At 44.2% G+C, this 27,295-nt stretch overlaps 2 protein-coding genes across 4 annotated transcripts in view; one reads left to right on the top strand and one right to left on the bottom strand.

The window, feature by feature from the left end:
• Positions 1–17,065, top strand: part of gas7b (growth arrest-specific 7b) — a 43,746-nt gene extending 26,681 nt beyond the window's left edge. For all 3 annotated transcript variants that reach the window (XM_042082880.1, XM_042082879.1, XM_042082883.1), the window contains 9 exons: positions 3,988–4,077; positions 4,708–4,823; positions 6,044–6,118; positions 9,061–9,139; positions 10,315–10,443; positions 11,165–11,288; positions 13,350–13,429; positions 13,922–14,020; positions 14,818–17,065. In XM_042082880.1, coding sequence (XP_041938814.1) covers positions 3,988–4,077; positions 4,708–4,823; positions 6,044–6,118; positions 9,061–9,139; positions 10,315–10,443; positions 11,165–11,288; positions 13,350–13,429; positions 13,922–14,020; positions 14,818–14,931 — 906 coding nt within the window. In that variant the 3' untranslated portion in view covers positions 14,932–17,065. The remainder of the gene's footprint in view (positions 1–3,987; positions 4,078–4,707; positions 4,824–6,043; positions 6,119–9,060; positions 9,140–10,314; positions 10,444–11,164; positions 11,289–13,349; positions 13,430–13,921; positions 14,021–14,817) is intronic.
• A 215-nt stretch (positions 17,066–17,280) lies between these two features.
• LOC121700483 (myosin-16) overlaps positions 17,281–27,295 on the bottom strand; it is a 39,989-nt gene continuing 29,974 nt past the window's right edge. Inside the window, exons 14-23 of the mRNA XM_042083451.1 lie at positions 25,981–26,197; positions 25,182–25,318; positions 22,582–22,685; positions 21,908–22,100; positions 21,304–21,507; positions 20,709–20,834; positions 20,371–20,541; positions 19,723–19,923; positions 19,119–19,265; positions 17,281–18,288 (exon numbers count right to left, since the gene is read on the bottom strand). Of these exons, the coding sequence (XP_041939385.1) occupies positions 18,133–18,288; positions 19,119–19,265; positions 19,723–19,923; positions 20,371–20,541; positions 20,709–20,834; positions 21,304–21,507; positions 21,908–22,100; positions 22,582–22,685; positions 25,182–25,318; positions 25,981–26,197 (1,656 nt within the window). The 3' untranslated portion in view covers positions 17,281–18,132. The remainder of the gene's footprint in view (positions 18,289–19,118; positions 19,266–19,722; positions 19,924–20,370; positions 20,542–20,708; positions 20,835–21,303; positions 21,508–21,907; positions 22,101–22,581; positions 22,686–25,181; positions 25,319–25,980; positions 26,198–27,295) is intronic.

Below are 27,295 nucleotides of genomic sequence, written 5' to 3'. Positions count from 1 at the left end.
GTGGATGTCGGGAGGCATGTTGATTTATACAAATACAAATACACACACACACATATGCGCTCGCGCACACACACACACACACAATGCTGCATACATATTCACACCGATTCTCACACGCATGCTTACACTTTACAGTCTTATGGTCTCAGGTCTCAGGAGAAAACCCTGTTAGTAAAACCCACTGTTAGAACTAAACATGGTGAAGCAGCTTTTAGCTACTATGCGGTTCAGCTCTGGAACCGACTTTCGGATGACATCAAAAAGACCCCAGCTGTAGCCTGTTTTAAATTTAGACTTGAGACCAAACTGTTCTCAGATGCCTTCTGCTAACTGATCAAGTATACTTCCTGATATCACTGAGCTGCAAATTCTGAATCTGTCTTTTAATTATTCTACCTTGTGTCTTTTACGTTTTCTTTTAAATTATTCTTTAATTACATTATGTACTTTAATTTTTTAAACTTTAACTATTGCCCTTTTATGCTTTTATTTTTTACTATTAGGCCTACTCTTTGCTTTTGTGTCTGTAAAGCACATTGAATGACCCCTGTACATGAAATGCGCTATATAAATACTTGACTACAGAGATGTATGGTGCTGTCAGATGACAGTGGCATGTGTCTCTGCTCCACAGCTCATTCAGAGACCTATAGCTTAAACAAACTGGCAGTTTAATTATTAGACTATAAATCTTCCCCTTCACGGTTGCTGATAATATTGTGGTCAAACGTCGGGATGCTCGGTGATTTCATACAAACATAGGCTAAACATTCTAACACATTCAAGCCTTACACTTTCTCACACTCCTGCCAATAGTCTTGCGCATACAGATAACAATACAAAATAATGCAAATTCTAAAACTGATAGTTCCGGTCCTTGATTGTGATTGGCTGAATCACGTTCGATGCCGTTGTAAAATGCAGCATAAACATACACCTTGACCGCATTTCGTATATTACTGCGCTATCATAACTTGATACAAAAGTTAAAGTAGCTGCGTCTTGACGTTGCTTGGCAACCATTCAGATAGAGGAAATATATTTATTTTATATTTCTCGTGCCTAACAACGCCCCTTGGCTGTTGTAGAATCAGTGTAACCTACGGCCTTTATTGCCACCTTTCATTGTCACCTTTTAACAGGGTTCCCGCGGGGTCTTAAAAAGCCTAAAATTCAGAACTTTAAATTTAAGGCCTTAAAACTAAAAACGGCCAGATTTTCATTCCGAGGTCTTTGAATTCATTTAGTCAGGTCTAAAAAATATTTTACCATCGTTCATTTCCAGAAACGCTGGCCGCAGAAAGTTATTACAAAGTAGCAAAAAAGTATTGAGTCGTAGCTTGCAAAGCTCTAGCGTCTTTGCTACCATTGTAACAAAACCAGCAGAATGCTCAGAACATTGGTTCAGTGTGTTGTAGGCCTTGTTCTTTCTGGGGGATATTGGTGTTGGTACGTAGCCTACGCAGTGATAAATCTACAAATCCTGTGATAAATGCAATACCTGCCGCAAAATACATCTGCGTCTCCTCAGAATTTGTTAAAGTTCGGTTATGTGTGGAAAATGGGAAAGTATAGGCCTACTTTCAACGAGACATGGCTAGATCCAGTGATGCCGCATTAGCCTACTCTATTTTGACAATTTTTTCCGGTAACGAGTCTAACGAGCTACTATTTCTAGCAATCAGATTAAAGTTACTTATCCAAGTCACTGTGCGTTAGGCCTACTATTTTTGTCATTTACCTTAGTAAAAGATATATTCTTTTCTTTTTTCTTGTCTCGGGGATTAACTCACGTTTTCAGCATGATGACTCATGTGTAATACCATGCAGCAACACAAACATAAACAACAATAGAGGGAGGAGAGAGATGCGCATTTTAGCTATACAGTCATTATTTTGAGTTTGTGTCCGCTAAACATGATAACATTAAGGTACGTTGTACACTCTGTGCTGGTGACAAAGTGCTGTCTAGCTAGACATCCCAAGTCTCCCGAAGTTCTGGGAGTCTCCTGATAGCGGCTTCCTGACTCCCGCAAATTAGATAAAATCTCCCGGAATCTAGAACGAACAAGAGTGCACAAGCCAGACAGGGAATTTAAATCGCGTTGTATCTGAGTTTAGCGCGCACACGACAGAGAGGGAGAGCGGGGTGGTGCGTATGTGCCTGAAGCGCATCCAAGACAGAGAGCATCCTGACCTGTTTTGCTAAATCAACCAATCAATTTTCAGTGTAGGTGGGATTGTATCTTTTTTCTCCCGAACTAAATTAATCAGTTCAGTGTATCTAGGAACAGGAGCATCATGGCAGAGTCAGTGGCCCCCAAAAAGGAAAATTTAAGACCCATTTAACATCAGACTACACGAAAGTGTACCCTTGTCTCATAAGAGTAAAACATAATGATAGTCTTACACACTGCACTGTTTGTAGCATTGCCCATGGAAAAGCAAAAGACTTGTTGAGGTGAGTTTAACAAGTGTCATTTAATTTGCTATTATTCAGGCCTATACTAGATGGCTAGTTGCCAAGGCTACATGAAAAGCCTTTTCTTTGCAAACACCACGCTCTCCCGTTTGTTCTCTTTTTGAAAATGAAAAGCCCAAACTACCAAAATCTACATATTCTATCATCACAATTTCTATCTATAGGCCTTCCTTATTTGGTGTACTGACTAGACATTATTGAACAAACATCTGAATTTTAGTATCTAAGTAGGCTAAAGGGCTACTGTACCTCCCTAAAATTACTTTTTTTCAGGTTGGGATGTCTGCTATACATTGTTGACATTACTGTTAAAATGCATTTCCAATAAAGTGAGTATTGGCAAAACCTGTTGTCATTTTTATGTTGAGGCGGCGGGGGGTGTTGTCGGCAGCTACTGAAAGTAACTAATAAAGTAACTTGTAATCTAACTCAGTTACTTTACTGATTACTTGATTTTAAAAGTAACTTTTTAAAGGAGTAATGAGATTACTTTTTCAAGGCAACTGTGGCAACACTGGCTAGATCACAGCGATGTCTGCTGTTGGTTACAAGTGGTACCCAGCTCCAGGTACGAGGCTCGCTGCAAACTTTGCAAAAAAAACTATTCAATTAGGAACTCTGGGTGTGAAGGCACTGGAGTCACAAGCCAGAGCATGCAGAGAAACATAGCCGCAAAATGCAAACTGTTTATCAGCACTAGCCGCTAACATCATTCGAAAGTTCCGGTTTCGCTCTTTCAAGTGACGTCTGTGCGACTTGTGCGAGATAAGTACTCCGTGAGCAATTCAACAGAGAATAATGGAACTGAATTTGGACGCATATTAATACTATATATTTTTAGGAGGGCTTTTGATCATCTTTGGGTGGTTTCAGCTCCCCCAAAATACTGTAAGCCTAACAACGTCCTTGACAAGGCTCATACACATACCCCACCCACACACATTCTCATGCAAACACACACACACACACACACGCACACACAAGTGCAGAGTGTCCACCCAAAACACACTTTCACGCCCAGTTTCAACTCGTCTCATTTTTTACTTCCTTGCTGAAATCTATTCTATTTGAGGGCTAGTTTGTTTTAGATTATTTTCATTTTGGGCTTAAGGTTTAGGGCATTTGGTACGTGACAAGGATATTTTTCCTTGAGTATACTACAAGTGAGCAATGTAAAAATCAGTTGGGTTGTAGACGTTGGGTGTGGAAGGTTACTAGTTTGATTGCTTTATCTGTAAATTAAATTAATGCTTTTTCAACGACTTTTCAATGATTTTTTTCAGAATTTCTTTGATTTGAATATTTTTTGGTAATGCATTGTGTAGGTCTTAAATTTCAATCTTTATGGTCTTAAAATGTCTTAATGTCTAAATGTCTACGTTTTAATGCCGATTGTTTGTGGTTTCATATCCCTTCCAGAGTCCAGGTATTCCTAGTTACTGCATAATAGTGTAACATACATTTGTGTTTTTATTATTTCCTCTATGTGGTGGTCCCTTCTGCAGATCAACTGTGTGACATTCCCACTGCCTCTGAACATGGCTGAGCAGCAGTTACTGAAACCGGATGAGTGGAGCTACTGTGACTATTTTTGGGTAAGGGAAGACCATCCAGACCACAGAGAACAGCTACACACACACACACACACACACACACACACAGAGGGAGAGAAAGCATATAGACATACTCAAACATAAGTTAAAAATCAAACTTATGCAAACACAGTACATCACCTCAGTGAAGTACTGTTTAATACAACAATTGCACTGTTGAAATCATCTTGATCCTTATTCAAACTCAAGTTGAGATCAAATCTGGCCACAGAGTTCCTGTCCCAAGTATGTTGTAACCTGAATTGCATATCTGTGTCTGAAATGTGCTACATAAATAAACTTGCTTTCACTTCTCTAAAGAATAAGACATGTTTATTATGCATGGCCTCTATTTATCTCGAAACGATGAAATAAGTGTATAAATGAATGGACGGGTGTTTATCTTGACTGTCATCATGCCGATGTCTGCATAGTCTTAATTTGTTGCATATTCTGAGAATGCTCTTTCAACACATACTAAACAGCATTCTAGGCTCCCTTTAGTCACTTGTTTGATCAGAAATAAACACTGAATCCTCAGCCAGACACAAAAAAAAACTTTGATCTTAGGCATGTCTCCATATCCACATATCTCCCCAGTCATCCTCTCTCCTCTACCTGTTTGTACCCCAGACAGACAAGAAGGACCCCCAGGGGAATCCGTCGGTCTCCGGCTTCGAGGTGCTGCTCCACAAACAGCTCAAGGGCAAACAGATGCAGAAGGAGATGGCCGAGTTCATACGCGAGAGGTGAGAAGATGTCACTTACTGCAACTGCTACTATGGCGGGGAACTCTGCAGTCAGATCTTGAATCTGCTGTGAATTTATACTTGAGGAATAGTGCTTAATGACATTTGTCCGACGGTAACATCGCTGTTATGTTATGGTTGGACAAATCTCATTAAGCGCTATACCTCAAGTATAAATTCACAGCAGATTCAAGTTTCTTCTTTAGCTTCTTTAGCACATCCTCATTGTGTAGAGCTTAATTGAAGCTGCAGTACAGTTTGCTGGACAATACCATCAATATTGTTCTGTTAAACGAGTAGTGCTCTGGAAATACAACAGGACAATTCTTACAGAACCTTCTCCATAGTTTCAACATTCTGATGGTTTCCATTCTATGTTGTGGTAGTGCATAAATGCACATTTAATCATGTAGCAAGTCTGGAGAAAACAATGCTCTCAATAATGGATCAATTGCATATAAAAAAAGAGAATCCTATTTTCTTTCAGAGCATATTATGATGCTCTGCACCACATGTTGCAATGCTCTGTGGACTTCTGCTAAAATGCACCCAGCATGGGGGTGGATGTCCTATGCATCACAGATATTGCACAACATCCCTTGTTTCTATCTATTTCTTGTGTTTTCCTGCATGTTGCCATGAAAACAGCGCTGTGGTAACGGTCACTGCTATCCACTTCCCTTGTTTCATTAAACATTAAACAGTCTCTCTCTCTCTCTCTCTCTCTCTCTCTCTCTCTTTCTCCCTCTCACATGCGAAAGAGATGTTTTGAGGTCTTTTTCAAGTGAGTGAGTGAGTGAGTGCTCTGTGACTTTAGTTTGCAAGTTGGCCCAGTATTCTGAGAATGGCCCTGTCCTGCTTTGTAACTCCCAGCGGTTGGGCGTTCAAAGGCTGAGCTTGTGTGTGAGTCTGCGGGGGTGGGTGGTGTTTCACTGGCCAGGGTCACTCTACGGGGTCACCCACCCCTCAGGGGTAACGGGGGGGATGCAGAGGATGTGAATCTGCCCCCATGACTTTGTGAGCATGCTCCCCTGTGTCATAGACCTTTCCCAATTCACCTTAACTCACTCAAGAGAGAATTGTTTTGTTTTTGTTTAGTTTCGTTTCTTTTGATAGAGCAGGAATCTAGAAATATCACACATTGTGTTTTGCTGCTGGCACTGTGCATCAAGCTTCAGTAACAACTCCCGCATTCTTGTTTTGTCTGCTTTTTTTTCCAGAATCAAGATTGAGGAGGAATACGCCAAGAATCTCTCCAAGCTGTCGCAGATTCCCTTAGCCGCGCAGGAAGAAGGGTAAGACTGATGCCCCCCCCCCACCCCCACCGCCGCCGACACAGCTCCGGGGATAAGCCACAGTCCCACAAGAGCAATAGCTATATAAAGCAATGCTAATAACGACAAGCCTCTTCTGCCTGTTTTGTTCTCACAGTCGACTCAAGCCCACGTGGTGACCTGTGACTAATATGGGCATTAGAGATGTGGAAGAGGTGATGGCCAGTCGTGGCTTTTGTCTGGGAATGAGTGTGTGTGTGTGTGTGTGTGTGTGTGTGACGTGTTCCCCTGTGGGTTAGAAAATGTGCTGATGTGCGGGGAAACCTGGGTGTGTTGCTGCAGACTACTAACGTCACCCCGTTGTGTGAAAGAGGGAAGCGTTTCTCTCTCCACCTGTGAGTCATCCTGTGTGTGTGTGTGTGTGTGTGCGTCTGTGTGTGTGTGTGTGTGTGTGCACGGGCGTGTGTGTAATAGACGATTGCACGTTCAAAAACGGCCGATCTCCTCAGAATTGACACATGCGTCTCCTCCTTTTGAAGTGCATATGAAATCATCATGGATGGACAGGAATGTGCTTTGGTTGCAGTTGGGACTCTGAGGCGCATAAGGACACCTCATGTTTGGGAGCGAGTGGAGGCCTGGACACGGCCCACGCAAGTGGAGAGCCATAAACGAGTAGGGAGGAGAGCGCTCAGTCTGTCTCCCGAAAAACCCACACGTTCTGCCAAGTCCCTGGCCCTTAATGCCAATCTGTCATCGTTTACATCAACTCACAAAAGTGTTTAGGCTCAGCTAAGTGTAAAAGCGCTACAGCAACAGCAGCAGCTCCCAGCATATTGCATCCATTATGCTGTTAGACATCAAATGTGCCTTTTTATGGATGGCCTTAAAGAGGCTGAACAGTACACAGAAATGTACTAAATCTACCTATAAACCAAGCAGAGCAATCAAGCCCCTGACTCCAATGCATTGTGTTGCATTGGAGTCCAGTGTGTAAAGGTGACACGTAACTGTGGTGTGACCGCCACCCCCCCCCCCCCCCCCCCCCACCACCACACCACACCCCGTTTGATAGAGAAGGCTAATTGTTTCATATAGAATCTAGATTATGCCACAGTCGTGGGCCCACCCATTCCCAGAGACACAACACAATGCTCGTATTATCCTGTACTGCCCCCCGCCCCGTCCACTATCCAACCCCCCGGCCCCTCATCACCAGACCCCCTAGCCCTGGTTTTGTTGCGGGGCAGAGACAATCACTGTTTTGTTGGCCGGCTCCTACGTCCATGCCCAGAACCGCTTGTTTATTCCTGAATCTGCCATTTGTGCTGCGGCTGCAGCAGGAGGAGTTCCATTGTTGGCCAAACGGCTGGACAGCAGCCCCGATGGTGCTCCTCTTCTCTCCCACAGCTGATCGATGACACCCCGGAACACGGGGGGGGGAAAAAACACGTTCACTTGCTGCAGAGACACTTTTGTGTGATTGGTGGTTTTTAAACCGTCACCATAGTAACGATGCAATGGAAAGGTCACCTCAAAAAAGTTCTGAATCACTGTAGCTTTTGTTGTGTTGATGTATTGTGAAGTAGGCTACGTCAGGCTTTTTTTTTTTAAGTTTGAGAGTTACTGAGCTCCTGAAAGAAAACTCTGAGGCTATTGAAAGAGCACGCTTGAGTTAAGGTTAAAGCCTGGCATTATGAACGTATCCTTCCTGATTTGGAACGCGCGCGCCTGTGACCCGGTGATAAGCAGCCAAAGAAGAATGTGCTGGAAGTCGGTGGAACTGCATTCCACAGCGCTGTGCGCGCGGCGCCCCATTCAAAGCCCCGTTTGATCTGACGCCGGCTGGGGGAAGCCTAGCTGAAGCATGTCAGCACACACATATGGATCTGTCTATGTTTTAGCTCATAACTCACAGATCTCGCATAGGGCTATTCTGATTGTGCTTTATTAAGCATGCATGATGCGTGATAAATGCTACATCAATGCATATTCTTCGTCATAGGACCGGAGTTGTTGTCGTCGCCGTCGATGTACTTCAGTTTATGATACAGGTTTTGAGTTGGTGGAGTGAAAGGGAACGTATGTCCGCTTACAGTATGTGGCCTGTGTTTCTAAAACCTTCAGGAAGAGCAGGACTGATGTGTGTATACGTCTGAGTGTTCGGTATGTACTCTAGTCAGGGTGAGGCCGGAGCCTCTGCAGCCAGAGTTTATTGTCTTTGAATAAATATCCTGTGAATGTTTGGGACGGTCCAGCAATAGATCACAAGTGTGCGAGGTGGACCGTGATGTCTGTGCCACTGTCTATGTCCAGTCACTGCGTGGTCACTTAGTGACTGTTTATGCCTAGCCCAGCAAGAAGAGCCAATCTGTGCAGTAGGGTCCTGAGGTTAAGGATTGACTCATCACTGTGAGAGCAAGGCCACAACAATCCATCTTTATTTAGAAGACTTTTTTGGTTAAACACTTAAACTGTGACCCATTCTAAAATTTGAAGATGTAAAGGACTATACAATAACATCATAAGGCTGTGTAGCCGTGACCATAAATAGGTACATATAGAATTAAGTCAATCATTGTGAAGCTTTATGAATACTTTCTAGCCATCTATCCATCTAAAGATGAATGCATTTTCTGAATCATCATTTCCTGAATGAAAATGAATTTCCTGAAATGTGTTCTGTGAGGGAGTCCAATGCCTCCACTAGAGGGAGGGGGGGGGGGGGGTCAGTTATACAACCCTCATAGGTCTTTAAAAAAAAACACTCACCCACACCATTCCCCTCTTCACACTGTGTTGAATAAGTCCACTTCTCAAGTCCACCGCGTAGCCTCCTCGCAGTACAGTGGTGCGGGGGCGTCCAGGCAGCCAGCGAGCAGGCTGACCTTGCGCTGCCCTCTGATAGGCTCCCCTCCAGAGGGAAGAGGTTCTTACGCTAAGCCCCTATCTGTCTTCTGCAGCACTCTGGGAGAGGCCTGGGCCCAGCTGAAGAAGAGCCTGGCCGACGAGGCCGAAGTTCACCTCAAGTTCTCCTCCAAGGTGAGCAGGCGCTAAGTTAGAGAAAGGATAAGGGAGTGGAGGGAGGGGGGGGGGAGGGTTGGGAGTGTAGATTGGGGATTAGAGGACCCCACTTCATATTTATTCTCTCTCCTCTCCTTGAACACTAATTAGTGTGCACTATGTCTCCTTGATTGTGTCCTCTATATGTTTTTATTAGAACCCACTCACTTAACATGGGTGGTGTTGAGTGAAGTAGCCTTTTGTGATGCAAATAGGCAAATGATAACATTTTGCTGTTATTATAAGTGGACTGCTCATTCAATAGTCTGGTCATTTTCACTGTGAAAAAGCTAGCTATTTTTAAGACAGATGTGATGAAATTCTCCATTTAGCTATAAATGGTGTCATGGCTGTTAAAATTGCAATTTGAATTGGACATTAAATGTGTAGTCATGGCAGCGAGTAATATGTTCTGCACCACAGCAGGGATAAAAATACATTTGCATAGCCAGTGAAATTTCACTATGTGCATGTGAGCTTTTACACACACTGCATAACATGGAGAAATTGAGATTTTATTTGATTTAAGCAGTGCTGAAAAACCTGTAGGCCTTCCTGCCACCACCACGTGAGACGGTTTGCTTGTCCATGAGACGTGTAGGTTTATCTTGGCCGAGAGGAAAGTTCTGGAACACAGCTGGGCGAAGGGAAAAGGAGGGGGTGTTGGGGGAGGTTGAGGGGATGGTTAGTATGTACACACACAAGGAGACGTCGGACCAGATGTGTGCAGCACACTTGTCTCTGTAGACCCTGGCAGTGTGTGTGCGCAAACGAAGATCCTCACAGTTATCCAAGGCTGTGCGGTAATGGCACTTAAGTTACAACACAAACTCTCCATAGACACTAGGCCTCTTAATCTGCTGGATCAGTTTTTTTTTTTTGGTTCCAGATAGCCCCATGACTCATTTGGATAAGTTAATGAAATTCAAAATGCATGAACCCAATACAAATATCTCTTTTGGAATATGTGAATTATTTCCTAGACAGTGTGAAATACTTCACATTAACGTCTAGAATTAGGTTAAGAATCATCTGGTGCTGCAGACGGGAAACATTTCCCAGGTGTTCCTTATTATATCTATTTCCAAAATCTGGAGCTGCTTAGACGCTTCAGTGACTCCGGTCAGAGATAAATTCGGCTTCTCTGATTTCAGCTGCAGAGTGAGGTGGAGAAGCCCTTCCTCACCTTTCGTGACAACTTCAAGAAGGACATGAAGAAGTTCGACCACCACATCGCCGACCTCAGAAAACAGCTAGCCAGCCGTTACGCTGCCGTCGAAAAGGTAACATTTGCCCCTTCGGTAACTTCTATAAGAAGGCCTCCTGACGTCAGTCTGGTGTTTTTTTTTTTTTTTTTTTTTTTTGCATTTCCAGTTCTAGTCACCTCTCAGCGATTTGAGATTTCAAAGAGAGCCGTAACCCTGGCGACTGAGCACTCTGCCCTTCCCCAGGTTGCTCTTCTAGAATGTCAAGAATCCCCCCTCACATGAATTATTGAGATTCCAGGGTGTTGTTCCAAAGCAGTGGGCCATCTCGCGTCTCAGGAGGGCCCCCCCACTGGCTCTATAAATAAGCAGATCGGCTCAGGTGCCCTCCACACACCCACGACTTTGACGTCGAGCATGTAATCACCCGGATTGCCATTTCACTCTTAACAAATGACACAATTGTCCAATGAGGTCAGAAGGTGTGAAAGGAGATTGCGTGACACACCGGCCTGACTAACGTGATTAATTTAAAGTAGTAGAGCGTGAAGGCGCGGGGGGGGGGGGGGGACTTGACGTCGTTTTAAAGCCCATGTGAGCCGTGCGATCCAACACATGTCTGCCGTGGGTCAGGCCAAACTGGACCTGAACACGAGCCGGGTCCTCGACCCTGACTTGGCCCTCACGTCACAGAGTGTGAGTCCCAGCGGAGAGACCAGCCACATCAACACCAGCTAAATAAAAGGAATTAGTAGTGTGGTTATTAAACGGATTGTCCTTATTCTCTTTTTTGTGTCAGGCCCGAAAGGCCCTCGCAGACCGACAGAAAGATCTAGAAGTCAAGACCCAGCAGCTGGAAATCAAGCTGAGCTCCAAGATCGAGGAGGACATTAAGAAAGCTCGCAGGAAATCCACGCAAGCAGGTGAGTCATCGGCAGTAGAGCACCACGACCTGAGCTGTAGATAACAAATAGCACCGGAAGACTGACTGGCTGCACTTTGGGAAAAATTATAGGAGTTGCTACTGCGTTGGCAGAATGTCGGAATTTCACCCGGCTGGAAAATATCTGATGGGTTTTTTTTTTGTGAGTAATATGAGCTGGCACAACTTTAGATCAGCTGCTAGGATCCTTGAGGCTGACCTGATAAAAGAGAGTTCCCAAAGAAAGTTTCCGAAAAGAACCACAGTCGGTTCAGACTGAGGTTCGTTTAAAGTTGTTGAACTGGTATACCCATTCAAAAGGCCCACTTGAATGCAAGTCTCTCAGTGGCTTGTTATTATGGGAGAGGGTTCTAGAGCAAGTCATGGATCCGTTACTCGGCCAACAGAGGATTGTCATGTGAAGCTTTCAATGAAACGGAACCACACGCAAAGAAGAGAAATCTGACCAGGCAGCGAGGAGAATAATTTTCAGTCAAACGATCCCACCATAAGTGCATATTCGTGACACAGTGTATTTATGGCTCCCTGGTAACTGTAAGCATTAGTATGAGATTGTGTGTGTGTGTGTGTGTGTGTGCATGCGTGTGTTATTGTGTGTGTGTGTGTGTGTGTGCATGCGTGTGTTAGTGTGCGTGAGTGTATGTGTGTGTGTGTATGTGTGGATGTGTGCACACACGTGCGTGCGTGTGTGTATGTGTGGGTGCATGTGCGTGCGTGTGTGTGTGAGTGCGTGTGCGTGTGTGTGTGTGTGCGTGTGTTTATGAGTCCAAGGTCTGGAGTTGGGCCTGAGTCGCTCAGCCGTTCTCACAGCGCTGCTGGACTGTACAGCCTCTCTCCCCAGGGCTCCCACTCGGGGGCCGCCCCACTGGCCCAGGCAGAGAGCGGTTTAATCAGGGGGCATGTCCAGCTGGGGTCAGCAGAAGGGGAGAAGGAGAGAGAGAGTGTGTGAGAAAGAGAGAGAGAAAGAGAAATAAGAGAGGGGGAGAGAGGGGGAAGGAAGGGGGGTTAAAAGGAGTCATAGAGAGAGAGAGAGAGAGAGAGAGAGAGAGAGTGAGAGTGAGTGAGAGAGAGAGAGAGAGAGAGAGAGAGTGTGAGAGTCTGGAAACACAAACACATGTTGCTGTGCGGAGGGTGGTGTGGGGGTGTGTGAGTGGCCTATGGGGGAGGCTACAGCCAGACATATTACCTCACCTTGCGCTGAGGGGTTAGCACTGGAGACGGGACGCTGGAGTGTAAACAGATGCAGCCTTGAGAACCAAGTGGAGTTGTTGCACGCAGAGAAAGTGACCAGAGCAACATTACTCCTGCCGTGCAAAACACTCTCTCATGTTACGCTATAAACTGTTGAAATTGTTGTTCTTCTTGTCTGCTTCAGTCCCTGTACACCTAAAATCTCAAGCAGGGTATCGTTAAATGTGTGGGGAGGCAAAGTAATACTAATCTGTTATCATTAAATAATAATGGAGGAGGAGGAAAGAAAGCAACAGCTGTGCACCATTTGCCCTGCTTAGCATTGTTTAGGAGACGTATGTGCATTTGTATTGTGTGCCGAGTTCTCTGCCAAGGCAGGAAGTTGGCTGAGTAGCGGCTGTGAGTGGTATGTGAGCTCAGAGAAGCGGAGGAGGTGTGAAAAAGCACATCTGCTAAAACAGAGGGGACAGTTATCCCATTAGTTTTCTAATGGTCTGGATTATTGTATTGTATTGTATTGGGTGGGACACACTGTAGGTTCCAGCCAGGCTTGCGTTCAAAGACAAATACAATTTGTTATGGTGTAGGTGTCATAGCTTCCCATGAATGGTCCATTATGTTTATATACTGATTTTAACTGTAACCAAATATTTCACTAAAACCTAGACTAAAGCATAAAATGTTGTTGACATTAGGGATTGTCTGTAGTGGGTAATGATATCACTCAAAGTGAGCATCAGGTGGTTTAGTTCAAACATTGGTCATTATCGCCCCCTAGTGGGTGATAAGAAAATGACAATAACATCAGAATTAATGGTAGACGATAACCTCCTCTACTGTGTCCTTCCAGGAGATGAGCTGATGAAATGTGTGGACCTTTACAATCAGTCTCAGTCCACATGGTTTGAAGAGATGGTCACCACGAGCTTGGTAAGAGAAGTCTCCTCTGAAGTTTGCTTTTACACTCTGTTCTGTGGCAGAGTAATTCTTACAAAACAAATATTTTTAGTATAATCAAGTAAAATGTCAAGATTGGTTGATAAAAAAAAAATAGTTGCATTAACATTGTAATCTGATTGTTTGTTTGTTAGTTGTGTGTTATTGTTACTCATAGCTGACAGTCTGTAAAGCCTCCTGCTCCTGCTCACAGTTTGACGTGAATTTTGGTGACGTTGACATGACAGAGTTGGAATCTGTTGTTGGAAAACAAAGGGCTGTGAATCACAACACTGTCCCTTCAAATGGGATGACAAATCCGAGAGAAGGATTCGTCATTTGTTCTCATATTGTGTGTGTTGCTGCTGTTCCACTTGTTTTGTGTCTTTACCACCAGGGCAGATTTCAGACTTTATCACTTTTCTGTGTTTACTGTGTTTACGGAATTGACCCCTACAGTTTGACCTGTATGTCACTGTCCCACAGGAACTGGAGAGGCTGGAGGTAGAGAGAGTGGAGATGATCCGACAGCACCTGTGTCAGTACACAACATTGCGGCACGAGACGGATATGTTCAACCAAAGCGTAAGTCTGCAGCTTCAACAATCTACAATAGTCACCACTATATTCATACACAATTATCATCGACAGGATATTACGCAATATGATACAACAATAAAGGTTTGAAGGGGCTACACCTGTACTTCAGGTAGAAATAATAATGAGTTCAATACAATCCTCGAGAACTATCTAAAATTTGTACCACAATGCATTCCAAACCTTGTGAGTGTGTCTATCTGATTGATTACCAAGACACTATTATTTCTGATGAAAAGGCAAAACTCTACTCCTGACAAGTTCTAGTGAATTCAGGGAATGCAGGCATGGCTTGATACGGACTGTTTGCTCCCCCATACCTCCCACCGCAATCTAAATATGTTAATATATTCACCACTAGGTGGCAGCTGAACTCTTTCTTGTGGTATGATTTGACATTAGTGAGACTGATCAAAGGTGCAGTCCTTGATAAAGTGTCAAATACTTTTAACTTTTTGTTGAATTCTGCAAAATTCTCACAATCCTCTAACTCTCCATGTAGTTTTGAATTCTGGTATTTGTGCACCTGAGTCCTGGCTCTCTAAATGGGAAATGATGAGGCCTCGACAGAACCATACACTATTCCAGCCAATCAACATGTTGCTTCAGTAGGTTCTGAGGGGAGGAGGGGGGCATTTGATTGTCTGTTTAGCTCAAATGTCAACAACCTTTCCCAAGAGTTTACCTTTAGTTTCCTGTAAAGAGTGATTATTGTCGTTTGCCCGTAATAGTGATAGCTGTCATTGTTGCACTCACCCATGTGCTTGTTTTTGTGCTTTATGCAGACAATAGAGCCAGTGGACAAGCTGCTACAAAGCGTCGATCCAGCCAAAGACCGAGAGCTGTGGGTGAAGGAGCACAAGACAGGAGAAGTCCGACCTGTGGACATGCAGATATGACCCCCCTACACACACACACACACACACACACACACACACACACACACACACACACACACACACACACACACACATTATGAAGGCAGGAGCCTTTAAGTGTACTGTTGGAACATAAACTCGGTGGAAGACTCTCCTGATGCATGATTTACGGGACGATGAGATAAAGCCGCTTGTGGAAGGTGCTGGTCTGTGGGAGGGTCAAATCCAACACTTCTGCCGCCAAAGTTCGATTACGTGTTATTGGCTGAAGTGTTTGATTACCCGCCCCTCTTTGAGACTGTGATGTTCCCAAGGCACTGGAGGGTTCTACAGGGAACATTTTGGGCACAACCATATCCAAGGAATTCCACTCAGAAGAAAGGACTGCTCTCAAATAAGAAGGAACGCTACAAAATCCGGATACGCTCTAAATATATAAATACGAACAACTATGCGTCTTTGTACAGCTTAGAGGATTGAAAAAGGTTAAGAGACTATTTTCCTGATGCTATGAATATATACATATATAATGATAGTGTAACACTTTGCTTATTCATTCAAAAGTCTTACAAACTTACTAGCTGCTGCTAAACTGAAATTAAGTGAACAGAAATATTTTTTAAGAATCATGCACCCCGCTTGCCAAGTCACTTCAGAGGTCACCTTACCTTACGCCTGCCACAAACACAGTTATGATATGAAGTTCCCAAATTGAGTTATTGCCTTCTAAACATCTCATTTTCCATTTCAGTATGTCTTAAAATACTTTGGCCACTTGTGATGCATCGGTCTATGTGTGTATATGTCATTCAAAGGTAACAACTGTGGAAAAGAACTGATCTGTTGTTGCCGCATCATGGCACCAGTTTAGCCACTGTAGCTTGTCGGTGCCCACGGACAGGTCTTTGCCGTGTCATTCACAACCCTCTTGGATATACATTTATTGTTTAACGTTAACTCTTCAAATTGACATTTCAAAACTGCAGTTTATGCAACATCCTTTTTACACTTTAAACGCTGGGCCTACATTTATTTCTGTGTGTTCCCTGAGATAAAGACATGCTTTTGATTTTGGTTTTGAGTACTGTCATGGCACATCACATGACTGTATGGTTGCATTCAGTATTCTGGCGTGTGAAATCATCCCTTTTCACGGTTGTCTTTTGTAAATATAGTATCTCGATGTCTTAATTTATGTCTGGTTAAGTGCACTCTCTGCCATGGTCATGTCTCTAACAATGAGTTGCCGGTTTCTTATTCAAGTTTCTCTGTCTAACATAAAAAAGAGAAAATCAGTATGATAGAAAACAATGAAACAAAATGCAGTCAAACCCCTAAGATTACAAAATTAGAAAATGTAGTGACATGTTTTGTTGTTCAGTCTGAAGTAATGAACTGTAGCGACAGCAGGGTGATAGCGTTTACAGTGAGTAAAGCTTTAATGAATATGAGATGAAGTATTTGACTGTGATACTAAATCAAGAGTATTGAGTCTGTGTCTGGTAGGTGAGACGTTGAGTCATCTCATAGGATCATTGTACTCTCAGTACTGACTCCGTGGCTTCCAGTGATGTCAGACTCAAGGGTCCTCTCCTAGTCATCATGAAGAGGAGAAGTGCCATGGCAAATAATATGTTCAGTGTTCAACTTTTTAACAATCCCCTCAACATCCAACCCAGTGATCAATTCATTTCAGATTTAGTTTGACAGTCTGTAATAAGAAACAGTTTGTCACAGGAAACAGTTGGTTCAGCGGTGTGTTCAGGGGTGAGAAAAGACAAGATGTATAAAATTGAAGAGGTACAGATAATATATTGATTTTATTTTACGCAATGCCTATTTTTATACTGAATGAAATAACACTGTTTTCTTTCACTTCTGATATTTAACTGGATCCCTTTCTTCTCTGTTTTGTGTCAATAAAATCATCAGCTTGATTTGTTCTTAATGCCAGGTCTTGCCATTGTACTTGTGGCTGTTTCATGTTGATGCCTATTGATGTGCAAAAGTGTTTTACCTGCAAACTGATTCTGATAGAAACTTAACAATAATATCATTTGAAACTGTACATTTAAAGACAGCAAGTAGAGAATGTTCTGCATTCAGGTTTTGCTTTATACTGGTGACACAATGATTAAATTCAAACTTAAAACCACATCTGTGTTGCCTCTTAGTGTATTAATGAGTGTTCACATCATAATTGCACATGCATATACAGTAACTAGGCTATAGTTGGTTAGTATAGTTAGACAGTTCTTAGTTAGTAAATTAGTTAATATTCTTAGACAGTTGTATGATATATTTATTCATGCAACTAGATTAATCTCTAGATCCCAAATAAATCACTAAAAGCAGATTTTATCATTTAAGGAGCATATTTTATTTATATACTTTTGAATGACAAAAACAAAAAAAATACTGATACATCATTTAAGCAATGGCATTAGTGGAACAGTTTCCACTTTGTGATACATTTCATGTCTTGACACCCCAAAAGCATTAAAGTCACATTTGAAGCTTTAAGGTCCATTAATAGTTCATTTATCTTGAATAATACAGACAACATGGAATGTACTTGGAATTCAATGTGCGGTAAACTTTCATAGCTTTAATATTTTTTTGGAATAACATTTGAATTGATATAAATACATAGAATTTATATATTTTTTACATAAGTGTAGGAGATCTAATAATTTCTAATAAATGTTCTAATAAAGGATTTGTGGCCATAGTTATATACTTTGTAATAATGCTTTAGGAATCATTTGTTATAAAATATTTATTTGGCAAAGTTTTCTGTTTTCATGCACATTTTTTGGCAACATTATAGTGCCTCCGAACCATAGACCTCTGAAGTTCTATGGAGCCAACAAAAGGGACCCAAAGCTGCCATCTTTGCCTATATAAGGAGATCTGGGTGCCATATTTGCCAATATAAGGAGATCTGGGTACCATCTTTGCCTATAGAAGGAGATATGAATCTCCTTATATGGGCAAAAATGGCAGCTTTGGGTCCTTTTTGGAGGCAAACTTCAGAGGTCTATTACCAGTACTAATTACTTGCAAAGTAAGAAAAAACATTATAATACGAACAATTATGACATTCCATAAAAAAACTTTGGAATTTGTTTCACTCATGCAAGTAATTGAAATATTAGTCACCCACTCGGAGCGCTCACTGCTTTGCTGGTCTAAGACGGTTTGCGGTGGGACATTGGACGTCTAGTCCACCATGAGCTTCTTCAGGGAGTTGAGATAGGCAGGGATGAGAGAGCTGACCGACTCACCGTCGTCGTCGTTGAGGATCTTCTCACCCCTGCCTTCTGACCCTGCAGAGCTTGGTGATCTCACCATCCCAGGGTAGGGGGTGCTGTATCCCTACAATGGACAGATACAAGTGGAGGTCAAACCCAGAAGAGGACCAGGAGAACGTTTACAGTCAAACAGCATTCCCTGGCATTTCGAGCCTTTATTGATTGGGTTTACATGGACACTTTTATTCCGATTAAAATCAGAATAATGGCTCAATCAGAATAAAAATGACACACATAAACACCTCGGAATTAGAATTTGAATCGTAACGAAAAGGGTGGTGTATTCCGTTCTTATTCCGAGTGAACAGCCATGTATACAGTATCAATCGTTCAATCGATTGAACAGCCAGTCGGTTGTCAGTCTGGTCAGTCGGGTTGACCACTGTAGCTTCTCAGGCTGCAACAGATATTTCGATCAAAGATTCTAGAGCGCTTGAGAGCACCTGATCGGAATAGAACCTACCCCATGTAAACAGACGGCACAAATGTCTTATTCGGAATAATTTAATCGGAATGACAGAAAAAACTGTCCATGTAAACCCACCCATTGATAGGACAGTGGTGAGTAGATAGGAAATGAGTAGGAGAGATGGAGAGTGGGACAGAGAAATGACCTCAAGCTGGACATGAAGTCCGTGTGGGTGTTGGACCCATATGTGCTATGGGATGATGGTGCTTGCATTACAGCACCACCCCCCCCCCCCCCCACACACACACTACAACACTTTCAAGTATTATTATTTTTTTGCTTATGTAAACTAACCATATGACAACATTATGTAACCTATAATATGAACGTGTAAAAAACAAGAAATGAAGACTGAAGAATGAAGACATAATGTTGCCTATCCTGCAGAACAGAGAATCAGTGGCAGAGGATTTTCTCAGACTTACGGATGAGTAGCCCTTTCCGAAGCTGCCGCGGTTCTTGGTGCGGATCTTGGTGAGTGCGGACTCAGCGATGTCGGCCCGCTCCTCTGCATCGTCCAGCTCATGCACTGTCTTCCTGTACTTGGCCAGGTTCACATTGGCCTGCTCCTCCTAGTGTCCACAGAGACAGTGTTTAGACTTTCATTCACAAGGCCGAGACATTCTCCCCATTTGATGGACTGTATTTACGCTACCTGTCCACGGAGGAACCGCTTCAATCGTGAGTCCCTTGAAACTCTGAACCTTCATGGACTAAGGCTGTGTTCAAAATAACTACTCATTCACTACACAGTGCAACAGTGCTGTCATTACATAGTGCACTATGTTTGGAATGAGTGAAAGTTCCAAACGCAGGCCAAAGCTAAAAAGAGCCTGCGTTTCATCTTGTACTGAGTAGGATTGCCACTGCAACAACACATCATCAGTAAAGTAAAACTAACCTGTCTCATGATGGTCTTAACCCAGCTCACGTTCCCAATTAGTGGCTAAACAATCCAATACTTGGTGAATTATGCTTCACAATGACAGGAGGAACCGAGTTCGAAGGATGAACAAAACTCTTATTTACCGCCTCCTCCACTTGTCTCTTGTAGGTCTTCATCTTGATCTGCAGCCGCTCCACCAGCTCCTGCATGCGCAGCTGGTTCTTCTGGTCCTCCTCCGACTGGAAGAGCAGCTCCTTCAGGCGCCGCTCGTTCTTGCGTAGCGTCTTGACCGTCTCGCCGTGGCGCTTCTGCTCCGTCTCCAGCTCCAGCTCCAGCTCCTTTACCTGCGCATGGACACTGACACTGACTCAGGTGGCAAAACTGGCGCAGCGTGTAGCCAACAATACCAAAGTCATAGGATGACTACCCAGGAAGCATCCACACTGATATGATGAACCTGCATTTACTATAAGTGCTAAGAATAAAAACTAAACACAGAATAGAGATTTGAAATAGTTTCACGATGTTGTAACAATTCGCCATTTAAGACAAAGAGAGGAGCTTTGAGAACTAATAATATGAATATCTGTGAATAATAAGAAAGGACTAAATTGTGTGTATTGGCAAGCAGTCCTAAAATATTATAATTGTCAACAAAAATAAATAATTGTCAAAAAAAAAATCATCTACATACTATAAAAACAGAGCTAATGAAATGAAGTGGTATCCTCATCCTAAGAAGAGCCGGAACTTTCTATCCATCATCTGACTTATTGACTGGTGCCTGTTACCTTGCCCTCCAGTTTCTGGATGAACTTCTTGCCCCCTTTCATGGCCAGCTGCTCGGCCTCGTCCAGCCGGGTAGTCATGTCCTTGATCTGGGCCTCCAGGCCCTTCTTCACCCTCTCAAGGTGCAGCGTGTGCTCCTGCTCCAGACGCAGCTCCTCGGCCACACGCGTCGCCTACCGCACATAGGCACAGTGGTCAGACGAGTGGACAAGGCAACTTTACTTTACAAGACGTCCACATTAATCTCACAGATGAGACGTCCACTATTAATCTCAATAACCCTAATGTCTCAGTTAGTCTCGTCAGTGATGCGTATGGTGAGCGGTGCGGTCCGTCTCACCTCGCAGTTGGCCTTCTTGATCTTGTCGCCGGCCCCCCTCAGCTCGCCCTGCAGCTCCTCGTGCTCGTGGCTCAGCTGCTGCAGGTCCACCTCCAGCTTCCGCTTGCCGCTGCACGCCGCCTGGAGCTACACGCAGGAGGAGAGGGAGAGAGTAAGTGTGTATGTGTGTGTGTGTGTGTGTGTGTGTGTGTGTGTGTGCGTGCGTGTGTGCGTGTGTGTGTGTGTGTGTGTGTGCGTGTGTGTGTGTGTGTGTATGTGTGCATGTATGCGTGTTTGTTTGTGTGTGCGTACCGGTATGTGTGTGAGGGAGAGAAAGAGAAAGAGTGAGACATTCAGTGTTGTTTGTTTGTTCTGTTGCCACTCCCCCATTCACACTACAACTTGCAAAAAAAAAATACACTCATATACTATATAATAATATAAAATGTAAATTCTATAGCCTAATATGTCAAGCCGGTGACAATGGCATCATTCATTCATGCCAATAAAGCACCATTTTAATAGATTTGAGAAAGAGAGAGTGAGAAAGAGAAATCCTAGATGTTTTTGTGGTGCCAAACTGTAAACTGGTGTGATTCTGCAGCGTCAGGGTCACCTGGTTGTTGAGCTCGTTGAACTTGTCAGAGCTCTCCTGCAGCTCTGTCTCCAGAGCCTTGCGGGCACGTTCGGCCGCCTCCAGCGCCACGCGGCTCTCCTCGCTCTCGCTGGCCAGCAGGGTGCAGCGGCGCTCCAGCAGGGCCCGCTCCTCCCGCGCCTCCTCCTGCTGACGCACCTCCTCCTCCAGCTGAGCCTGCAGGTCCTGCAGGAGAGGGAGCAGAGGAGAGGGGAGGTGTGGTTAGGTTACGTTACGTTAGATTTATGGAATACATTTTCTTTTTCTTCCTTTCCCTTCACTTTTCCCATGAATTCCCTTTTCTGTCCACTCCTTAAATGAATCAAGAACATTTTTTTTTTTTTTTTTAAATACAAAAAATACATTAAAAAAAGTTAACTTCTTAGTTGTTTTGTATTTCAGGAGTTCAAATTTTGGAGCGAAATCACAGCCATGAATAATACTGTGCCCTGGTATGAAGCAGACACGAGGAGCCTACAAGTGCTAGGAGACATGTTTCTTTTACAACATAAACATTGACTCATTAGTCAATAAGGAGACAGTTGATTCTCAAATTAAAATCCAATGGGAGAGGCTGGATCCCAACCTTGACTTGCTGCTGCATCTTCTTCACGGTCTTCATCAGCTCGGTGTTGTTCTTGTTGAGGAGGTCCACCTGAAGCTCCAGGTCATTCAGGTCGGCCTCCATCTTCTTCTTCAGGCGTGCTCCCTCAGTGCGACCTTTCACCTCCACGTCCAGACTGGCTTGCAGGGACTCAAGCGCCCTCTGGTGGCTCTTTCTAGAATAAATAGAGAGATACAGGATGTTCAATTTTACTGAGCATATTGTAAAACAATTAAAAGATATATTTCATGCAACTGTTTTTTTTTTGTTCGATTCAAGGTGTGCATGAACAGAAAGCACTCAAAGTAAAGAGAACGCAGAGAGAGACACATGCAGAGCACTTACCAGGAAAGTGTTTGTTAAGCATACGTTAGGAATTGTGGCAGAAAGGAAAGAGTAGCGATCATGTCAGGGTTATTTCAGTAGATAGGAAACAATATCCCAATTTAGTAGTCAGTGAAAGGAAAATAAAATAACTTTTCCTAAAATGAAAATGAGTGGCAGCAAAATGCTCAAGACAGCCACGAGCTCAAACACACCCATCCTATTTAGCTGTGACTCTGGTGAACAGTGTAACAGGATATGCTCTCAACCATTTTAGTTATCATAAAATGAGAGAAAAGTAAATAGAAGAGATCTGATGAGAACGCTAGTACCTGGTGGCCTCAAACTCCTCCTCCTTCTCCTGCATCCGGCGCTCCATGTCCCCTTTGACCTGAGACAGCTCCACCTGCAGACGCAGCACCTTGGTCTCCTCCGCCTGGTGGTGGGAAGGGGTGGAGAAGAGAGGAGTCAGTCCTGTCATCATAGATCAGCAAAACGTCGGCATAGAGCAGCTACGGTCGTAGTAACAAAGTCTACACTTATTTCACTGTTTGAGATGTGTCAGAATGTGTGCTGTTTTTTTTTTTTAATTTTATTTATCTTTTATGAAATCATGCTTCTCCACCAAGAGCCTGTGGTGAGGTGCCAATGACTAAATGAGTAAATCGAGTAACCCACAAAGTCAAACAAAAGGGGATGATTAAGTTGGTTAGAGCCACGATCACAACCACGATCCTCAATGACAGCCATCATAGACTGCAGCTGTCTGCTGGTCTGCTGGTGCAAGTTAAGACCTCTACCATGCACAAACTTCCTACACACTCCAAACCACCACACACACACACACACACACACACACACGCACACACACACACATACACACACATATTTCTATCATGACTCCTGCCACATCTACAGTATGTACCCTGTGAAGTGGTTCAGTCTGTGGGGAAGGTGAGAACAAAGTCTCTGCACTTGAGACTTGAGAGCAGAGCAGAGATGGATGGGCCTGATGGGCCTGTGGTGCAGTGTGTACACACAGTGGGTAAGATGTCACCGAGTGGCTGATGAAAGACAGCCCTCTGGATGGAGAAGACGTGGCCCACTGGAGCAGAACTAATGGGCTCTCTCTCTTTCTCTCTTTTTCTCTCTCCCTCTCGCGCTCTCTCTCTCTCTCTCTCTTTTCTCTCTCACTCTCTCTGTCTTTCTGACTATATTTTTTTGTCTTTATTTTCTGTATTTATTATCTATTATTATTATATCTATCTATCTATTTATCTATATTTATGTTCTGTTATTTCATCCTGGTGTCTACATCAATCTTCATTTCTATTTTGGGAATCATTTTTCCCTTCGCACATACTTCATAGTTTTCTGTCTTTCATTGTTGATCCTCCATTTTCTATTTTCTGTCCACCTCCTTTCACAAGCACACACACACACACACACACACACACACACACACACAAACACACACACACAAATAAACACACACAGACACACAGACACAGACAGACAGACACCCACACCCACACATTCTTTCTCTGTTTCTCTCTCTCCCTCTCTCTCTCTCTCACATACAAAAACAAAACACAAACAGAGAGAGAGAGAGAGAGAGAGAAAGAGAGAGAGACAGACACCCCCCCCCCCCCTCACACACACACACACACACACACACACACACACACACACAGACAGAGCCTCCTCTCTGTCCTTGTCATGCAGCATATCAGTGCTTCTCCCCCCTCAGGCCCTGAGGCGAGCCGTCCATCTCGGCAGGCACCAGCGCTAAGAGATGCGATCTTATCAGCGGCCCGTGATCTCCCAGACCAATTGGCCCCCGCTAATTTAGTGCTCTGCCCAACAGCGCTTTCTCCCCCTGCTCTGCTCCGTAGCATCACTCAGCCGGCAGCCAGCCTTCCCGGGGCCCCGGTGAAAGATCGTCCCGACCCCCCTCCAGAAGGCAAACACCTAGCGGAGGAGATGACGGCGCGGAGCTGCTGGGGACTCTGAGAGGGTGATGTATGGCGTTCACTATGTGTGCTGTTGTATAATGTCTGAGGGGGGCTGACAAATACAGTTAGGAGACAACTCTCCTGCGATGATCTATAGGTTGAAGAGAAAGTGTCTGTGTGTGTGTGTTTGGCTGTGTGTGTACATACATGTGTGTGTGTGTGTGTGTGTGTGTGTGTGTGTGTGTGTGTGTGTGTGTGTGTGTGTGTGTGTGTGTATTGTGACAGGCTGTGCTGAATACTTCTCTGTGTCTTTGCCTCCATTGGCCTATAGGTGGCGATGTGTCATTCTGAGGTCGGTTGCTGATTGGAGACTAACGACGAAGCCTGGGCTTATTTCTGCACTACATGGGACTGACGACACTCACTCGATTTTCTTTGCTTTTTGCATACATGACTTGCACCACATACATGTTCACATGCTGACTTGCACCACATGTTCACATGCTGACTTGCACTACATACATGTTCACATGCTGACTACATACTTGGTTTGCCTCTCGCTCACTGATGTTTCTTACCAGTTCATTTATGTAATAAATGACTTTTGTTAACATAGTCACATTCAGTGTGGTCTCCCCATCCGTGAGGCTCATGGTCCTCGCATGAAGGTCCCTGCCCTTGAGTCAGGTGGCTCAGACAGTGTGTGTGAGGGAGAGAGAGAGAAGGAGAGAGAGAGAGACAAAGAGAGAGAGACAAAGAGAGAGAGGCAGACAGAGAAAGAGAGAGACACACACAGAGAGAGAGAGGGAGAGAGAGTAAGGGGCAGAGAGGACCAACCCTATAGGAACAAGGGATACACAGAAGGAAGAGAAAGAGAAGAGAAAGTGCAAAGTAAACAGACCAGAGTGAAGGAGAGAGGCGGTGGACAGAGAGGTCAGCCCTGGTAAGTGGACGTCCAGCGCGGACTGGACTCGTACCTCCAGCGCGGCCTCCGACTCCTCCAGGGAGCCCTGCAGCTCCTCCTTCTCCATCTCCAGCTTCTTCTTCATCTTCTGCAGCTCGTGGACACTCTTCCCCCCGTCAGACAGCTGGTCAGTCAGGTCAGTGATCTCCTCTGATGGAGCCACACACACACACACACACACCACACACACACACACACGCACACACACACACACAAACACACACACACACACACACACTCACACACACACACACCACACGATACGCATGAGAGACAAATCAGGCAAACACAGTGCTGCACTGCCAATGTAGAATTTCAAATGCCTGTCTGCCAGACTACATCTGGGAAAAGGGCTAATATTTGAACAAACATTTTGCTTTCGAGTAAGACTACAGGGAGGTTTCTGGAGATAGTTCTACACGGCTACCTCACATATTGCATGTGGGAGTCTGGAAGATAAGAAAATGGTAATTTCTCCAAAATACACAACCATAAAATATATTCCGTTTCTATTTCCTGTTATCTGACACAGTGCTTCAATGGTCATAGAACTTCTACAGTATGTTTACACACCAGAAGACACATTTTCTCATTTTCTCTCTCTCCCTCTCTCTCCCTCTCTCTCTCTTTCTCTCTCTCTCCCTCCCTCTCTCTCTCTCCCTCTCTCTCTCCCTCTCTCTCTCTCTCTCTCCCTCCCTCTCTCCCTCCCTCTCTCTCTCTCTCCCTCTCTCCCTCCCTCCCTCTCTCTCGCTCTCTCTCTCTCTCTCTCTCTCCTTCCCTCCCTCCCTCTCTCTCTCTCCTGCGGGTCTCACCCTGGTAGGCCTTGTTCTCGCGGCGGAGCGCCTCGGCCTGCTCCAGCGTCTCCTCGTGGGCCGTCTTGAGCTTGAAGAGCTCGGTGGCGTGCTGCCGGCCGTCCTTCTGGCACGCCTCCACCTCCTGGCTCAGCTCCTCGCACTTCTGACGCCAGTCGGCCAGCTGCTTCTCCAGCACGCGCTGCCTCTTGTCCAGCACTGCCGCGTTGTTACTGGCCTGGACAGAGGGAGGAAGAGATGGACAGAGGAAGAGAGAGAGGGAGAGAGAGAGAGAGAGAGAATGGAGGTAGAGAGAGAATGGGGAGAGGGACAGAGAGAGAGAGACAGAGCAGGAGAGAGAGAGAGCAGGAGAGAGAGAGAAAGAATGGAGGTGGAGAGAGAATAGGGAGAGGGACAGAGAGAGGGAGAGAGAGCGAGGAAGGGAGAGAGAGAAGGAGAGAGAGAGGGAGGGAGGGAGGGAGGGAGAGAGAGAGGTAAAGAGGGAGAAAAAGATGGTGGGGAGTGAAGATAAGTGGTTGCCAGGTCAATAAAACTTTAGTGTACCACAGCGAGGCTATTGATTTGTAGGAGGCTATAATGAATTACCTAAACAAAGAATAAAAGTTCATAGAATTGATTATGGAAGAGAATGACCCTCACAGCACATCAAGCAAAGGTTTTATCATTGCTGTAAACAGTTAAGCTATGTACAACCTAATAAACAACTAACAGATGTCTTACGGGTGAACTTTATAGTGGACTTTCATTCAGCCACATATTCACTCAGCATCAGCATCAGCATAGATATGTGTATACTGTCACACATTCACTTACTGTACGCATCCTCGTGCATACATTCAACCACTTCAATCAGCTTCCCTTTTACAGTATTAACATTCACATCATTTAGTTACATTATTTAGTTGATGACCAGAGCAACTTAAAGTGGACTAATCACAGTCTTGTGCCTTGTTCAGGGGGCACAGTGGTGGCAGGCCCTGGTGTTTGGAAGCCTATCGCTAACCACTAGACCAGAGGTTCTCATCCAAGGACAAACCAAAATGGCAAAGAACACCGACTTATGGCTACTGATTATGAAGTACTGTATGTCACACATATTACTGTAGGTTATAACAGGGGTGTTCATTCTGCCATATTTTTTCTATACAGTGTTAATGACCACAGTGACCACAGGCATATGCTCACATATATTCATTATGATCATATTCATTGAGCTGCATAGAAGAACTGTGGCCTGAGGCTACTAAATAACAATTATGAGCCTGTATGAAAATGCATTGGGTTGCTCTAAATTCCACTGCACTGGATGACCACC

Source organism: Alosa sapidissima, chromosome 24, assembly GCF_018492685.1.
Source record: "Alosa sapidissima isolate fAloSap1 chromosome 24, fAloSap1.pri, whole genome shotgun sequence".
NCBI lineage: Eukaryota > Metazoa > Chordata > Actinopteri > Clupeiformes > Clupeidae > Alosa > Alosa sapidissima.
This window is presented reverse-complemented; position numbering and strand designations above follow the sequence as displayed.